The following is a 5,836-nucleotide window of genomic DNA, read 5'->3' on the forward strand; positions in this document are numbered from 1 at the left end:
AGGACGCACATTTCCCAAGATCCTCTCTGTTCACAAACACACCAGGAAGACGAGCAGAGACATGACAGAAAATAGGAAATGCACATTCTTGTGTTTTTGTTTTTAAACAGATGACGAAGATGAGGAGGAGGAAAAACAAGGAGAGGATGTAAGAGAAGGGAAAGAGAATGAAAACCCTGTGCAGGTGAAGAGAAAAGAGAACGAGCACAAACAAACAGGAAACCAGACGCTCATGGTTTCCTTCTAACTGAGACAGGAACTGAGTCCTTCTGCTCGTAAAGAGCTGGAAGTGACGGCTGCAGGAGGAACTGGTTGTTTGCTTCCTCACTGGGTTCCAGGTGGGAGGCTGTGGTTGGGGGGTTTGATTTTCCTTCATCTGCCCCTCGGCTCCTTCACAGCGGTCGGGGGTCACTGACTCTCCTCTGTGAGACGGTGAAATGAGGCAGTGGTCCAGAAAAATGGAGCTGGGGGGTAATTATCCCTCTGATGAAGAGAGAGACTCATTGGAGTTCTGACCTCAGAGCGAGGCCGCAGCATTTAACGTTAACCTCGACCTCTGCACGGCTGAAAGATCACTTCAGTTAAAGACCAGTAACCAGTTGTGAGTCGGTCACATGAGGCCGACGCCTTCTTTTCCAGGTTTGTCTGCAGACAGTGAGGTTTGTTGCTCCTGAGGCCGAGTTAGAAACACACACACACATTAACCACCCGGCTGTGAGGAAGAGGAGGGAGACGAGTGGTTTTCATGTTCAGTGGATTAACGACACAAAAGGACTCGATCTCAGGCACCAAACCAAAATCCCATTTGACTTCAGGAGAAATGAACCAGATGTGAAAAGTTGTTTTGCTCTTCTCTGAATTTCTACAATGAAAATCAGATTCATAGAAATGTGATTGTTATCAAACTCCCATGTATTAGTCTGGTTCTTCATTAACAGTCCATTTTTCTTGTTATTCCTCAGAGTCCGACTCCCGTCCTGAGCATGGAGCTGTCCACCAAGAGGGTTCGTCCTCACTCTTTTATTCACATGCACAGAAAACATCTAATTAAACATGAACACATTAGAGCCTGAAGACAGTCCAGTTAACTCCCTCAATGAAATCAGTGTCTCTCTGTGTCGTCCGTCTCGACCACAGCAGCAGCTGTACGTGTCCAGCGAGCTCGGCGTGGCCCAGCTGGGGCTCCAGAGGTGCGAGCTGTACGGGACGGACTGTGCTGAGTGTTGTCTGGCCAGGGACCCCTACTGCTCCTGGGATGGACAGACCTGCTCCAGGTTCTTCCCCAGCAGCAAGAGGTAGAGAGGGACGGAGGGGTAATGAGGACACAACTCGTTCAGAGCAGTTACCACATGGACGTCTAACTTTCCCTTGGTTTGGTGTTAGGAGGGCTCGGAGACAGGATGTGAAGTATGGAGACCCCTGGAGTCAGTGCCCAGTCACAGAGGACGGTGAGTTTCCTCCGTCTGATGTGAAGTCTCTTTATATCAGATGATCTCAGGAGGGTTCCCACATACACACTGTGGGTGATGGATCCTGGGTTTAGAAGCTCCACAGCGATGGGATGCAGAGCCTTGGTGGTTTCAGCTGTTTGGCCACTGGCTCCATCAGAAATCTGCATGAATCCACAACTGTGTTTGATTCTCCAGTCTGGATCCATCCAGAAGCTCCAGTTCATACTGGGTTCAGTCTGAGCAGCTTCTTCAGTGGGTTGTGTGTTTATTTCATTAGAATGTCCCTCAGTCGAGCTCACACCTTCACCAAGGCCCAACTGGATGGAATCAAACATATAATATAAAAATCAGTCTGGATTTATTTCATCAGGATCCAAACTGATCTCCCACAACCCGATGCCCAGAGGGAGAGAAGGACCTGCTGAAGAGTGACATGTTATAATCACAGCCTTGATGAGGCTTCTTCACGTCTGTTGTGGAACTTTAATGTTTTGCTCTAAAGTCACAGTTTGATCCACATAATTACTGAACTAAGAATTTAATGTTGGAATATTTTCCCTTTTTGTACTAACTTCAAAAAATGTTATCACAAATAGTAAATTCTATTTTCTGTTGAATTCAAGAGGGAAACACTGAATATTTAAACAGTTTGAGGTCAATTTTGTACAATAGTTAATTTTACAAGAACATTTTCCAAATGTTTATTCTTATCTCTACAAAACTAAAGTTTGAATTGTTTCAGTTAAAATTCCTTCTTGAATATTCTCTGCTGCAGGTAGAAACGAGGCGCCCTCTAGAGGCTGTTCTGTGTAACTGCAGCTTCCTCTGCTTCAACACAGCGGCAGTAAATATTATTTTTCACATCTTTTATTTCTGATCTCAGAAATGTTCCCATGAGGTGTTGATGTGTCTTCTTCTCTTTACTCTCTCTTCCTGTTTAGAACGTGTTTCCAAGAAAAACTGATTCTTATGGTTTTTCAGATTCACATGAATCACATCCTGAGTATTTCCCATGATCTGCAGCAGAAACTCTCAATGCTCTAAATGTTTCTCCCCGTCAGACTCTGCCTCTGTGGAGGAGAAGTCTCTGTACGGCGTAGAAGGAAACTCCACCTTCCTGGAGTGCGTTCCTCGGTCGCCTCAGGCCGAGCTCCGGTGGACGAGCAGCTCGAAGACAACTGAGGACAGAGTGAGTCTGAACCAGGAAACCTTCTGTCCCCATGAAACCTGCTGCTGGTGTCTCTGGTTCAGGAAGAAGAACGTTCCAGCTTTAACCTGATGTTGAATCACTTCTCCTTGAAGCATAGAGACTTAAACACTATTAGACTGTGACCATCTTCTTTTCAAAGACAGGAAGATGCTTTCAGGAGGGATGTGGCTGTAAAAACACAAACATGATGCAACTCTGATCCTTTTCAAATGATTCCACAGGTTTCTAGAACCCTGAACATTGTTCAAATGTATAATCTCTCAATTTCATGTGATATTTGCAACTTTTCCAAATCAAAATGTCCTCAAACAATTAGACAGGTGTTGTATAAGCTGATGACTTCTCACATGATATTTTCAAACCTCTAGTTTTAATAGACTTAACATAAACATTATTTATATTGCACAGGCTACACAAAGTGCTTCCCAAACACAACAAGAGAAAACACAAAACAAACGTCTAGTTAGAAACAATAGAAACAATAAAATCAACAGAATAAAAAGAAGACAAATATTATTAAGATAAACAAATGGTGATGAATAAAGAGCTGCAGTAATTTGGAAGGCTAAACAAACAGTGAGTTAAAGAGAATCTGAGCCTCTCTGAATGAAATGTGTGATCTGACCTGCGATACTTATATAATAATAATATCTATATAATAATATAAGACTGATTTGGAGATATTACTAAAAGAGTCTGTTGGTGTTTTTCTGATTGAGACGCCCCCTAGTGGCAGCAAATCACAAATAATGTGTTTAAAACATGAAAAAGACTTAAACATAAACCTGAACTTTATAGTTTAACACGATAAAATCAAATCTGAAGACTACTGCTGCATAATGGGAGGAAGAGAATCAGACTCTCAGTAAAGGGACTATTTCTTTGGTGGAAGTCTCCTTCTTGACACGTGACACCAACTGTCTCTCCATGAGCAGATCAGTGAAGAAGCTCCGTCCTCTGCTCTAAACATCCTCTCTCTCTCTGTCAGCGTCCTCTCAGCGATGACCCCCGCTCTCTCCACATGAAGCGTGGGTTGCTGGTTCAACGCCTAGAGCTGGCTGACGCAGGCCTCTACACCTGCACCAGCCACGAGCACTCCTACAGCCAGGTCCTGGCCCGATACCGCCTTCACATCATCCCCAACCACAGCCTCCACCCGGCTGCCCCACACCAGCAGAGCCAGGGCCCCAGCCACGGGAAGGCTGGCCCGGCGGGGGGGGCCCTACCCGTGTTCCCGGGCCCTCCCCCCCCGGCGTCTCTGCCGGGACTCAGGAACTCGTGGCTGCCGCAGCACCGGAGCTACAAGGACCTGCACATGGTGGGGAGCAACAGTCTGAGCGTGGACGAGTACTGTGAGCAGCTGTGGTACCGAGAGAAGCGCCGGCAGCAGAAGCTCCGCACTCTGAAGCTGAAACAGGAGAGCAGGAAAGCTCGGGTGAGGAGGAACAACCCCCCCGAGCCTCCTCTCTAGTCGGCTGCAGGACAGAGACTCAGGACAACAGCTCCTGTGAACTCAGAGGACAACAACGCTTTGTTTTGGAGCAAAATGCATTAAAGACTGAGTGTAATATAAAAAAGAGAGTAGTATATACTTAACCTGAATATTAGACACCGTGGAAATAGCAGTGTAGGAAACGTGACTTGTCTCTGAGCTGGTGTTACCAGCAGCGTTCACTGTGGTTTGGAACCAACAGCAGCTGGAACCTGTGGTTCTCTAAGTTCAGAGCAGCAGGACGTCCTCAGGCGTCTGAATCACAGACTGGAAATAAAGTTTTGCAAAGCGTCTCCACTTCTCCCTCGATCCAGAAATCAAGTCCAAACATCTCACGTACGAACACTTCCACCTCACGATGATGACCTCATTCAGAGTTCCAGTCTGATCGGGGGATGGAGCCGTGGTATCCAGGTCGAACCCGTACACAGGCTCGACCAATCAGGAGTCAGTGTCAGCTGTCAATCATCACGTCTCAGCCTGTTTTTTTTTGACACTTTAAAAGACAAACTCTGTGTCAGATATGATATTTATATTATATTAAAATCATCATGATCTACATGTATTTATGTGTTGCTGATCTACACTGATGAGATCTAGACCTCATACTTATTACAATGGGTGGATTAAAGGCCTGAGTGGAGACGCACACATGAAATGGACCTTGCTTGAAAATACCTGGTATGTGCATCTTATCAGTTCTGCCATGTAACTAATAATTATTATTCATGACGATGTATATTAAAGAACTTTATTTTCTATGGTTTTCTTCCTTCATGTGTTAGAGTTTAGTATTTTGTGTTTATACTTAAACAAACGTGTGTTTTTCTTTGAATCAAATAAAAACTGTTTTTTAACGTCACTATTCTCCAATAAACTTTGAGATCAACTTGTTTTATACTGTATGTGAATAAAACACTAAATCACAACTTACGTGTCAAATAAATCCAATGAAAAGATGATCAAGGCTTTGGTCAAGTTTTCTGTGAAATAGAATTTACACTCACATCAGTTTTATTTCTTGTTTTCATAGAAAGTAGTTTCTATGGTGGAATTCCAGTTTATCCAGTTTAGACTTGATGGGAAAACCATGTTGTCTGCAGCCAGGTGCTCTGGCTCTTTGCTGACACCTTGTGGTCAAACACTGGTACTGTTTCTACTTGGATCATTTCACACATCGAACACTCGTCTAGTCAGAGAAAAGAAGGGGATGCAAATCTCAGCAGTTATTGAAATACACAACGGTCAAATGATGCATCACAATGCAGCTGTATTTCTATAGATCTATAAACCACACTGTGACTGGACTGTATACATGTGACCTGACGTGGCAGAGTTCTGCAGATGGAGTCACACATTCAGCTCCAACACCAAATATAACAACCTTCAACTCACAGGAGGAAACATGGGTTTGAGCTCAGGCTTCATTTGATGGAGTTGGGCCGTTTGGGAGTTTTCCACATTTTAACAAACTATTGACGAATCAGACCGATCTCAAGGAAACACGTCTTCATCGAGTTCACATGATGTTACAGTTAATAACAATAATCATAATGAATGTTTATATATTTAAGTTACAAACAGCAGTTTTAATTTAAGAACACACACAAACACACTAACACACTCTCTCACACAGACACACACACAGACAGAGTCATGTGATTTCCAGTAACTGCAGAGAGG

General features: G+C 44.0%; 1 protein-coding gene across 3 annotated transcripts in view; it reads left to right on the top strand.

Moving 5' to 3' along the window:
• Window positions 1–5,115, top strand: part of LOC128452569 (semaphorin-3D) — a 51,068-nt gene extending 45,953 nt beyond the window's left edge. For 2 of the 3 annotated variants that reach the window (XM_053435539.1, XM_053435538.1), the window contains exons 14-18: window positions 963–1,004; window positions 1,138–1,295; window positions 1,384–1,448; window positions 2,513–2,640; window positions 3,650–5,115. In XM_053435539.1, the coding sequence (XP_053291514.1) occupies window positions 963–1,004; window positions 1,138–1,295; window positions 1,384–1,448; window positions 2,513–2,640; window positions 3,650–4,132 (876 nt within the window). In that variant the 3' untranslated portion in view covers window positions 4,133–5,115. The remainder of the gene's footprint in view (window positions 1–962; window positions 1,005–1,137; window positions 1,296–1,383; window positions 1,449–2,512; window positions 2,641–3,649) is intronic. The other variant, XM_053435540.1, reaches the window with a different exon arrangement.
• The last annotated feature ends 721 nt before the right edge of the window (window positions 5,116–5,836 follow it).

The sequence above is a fragment of the Pleuronectes platessa genome, chromosome 2, assembly GCF_947347685.1.
Source record: "Pleuronectes platessa chromosome 2, fPlePla1.1, whole genome shotgun sequence".
Taxonomy (NCBI): domain Eukaryota; kingdom Metazoa; phylum Chordata; class Actinopteri; order Pleuronectiformes; family Pleuronectidae; genus Pleuronectes; species Pleuronectes platessa.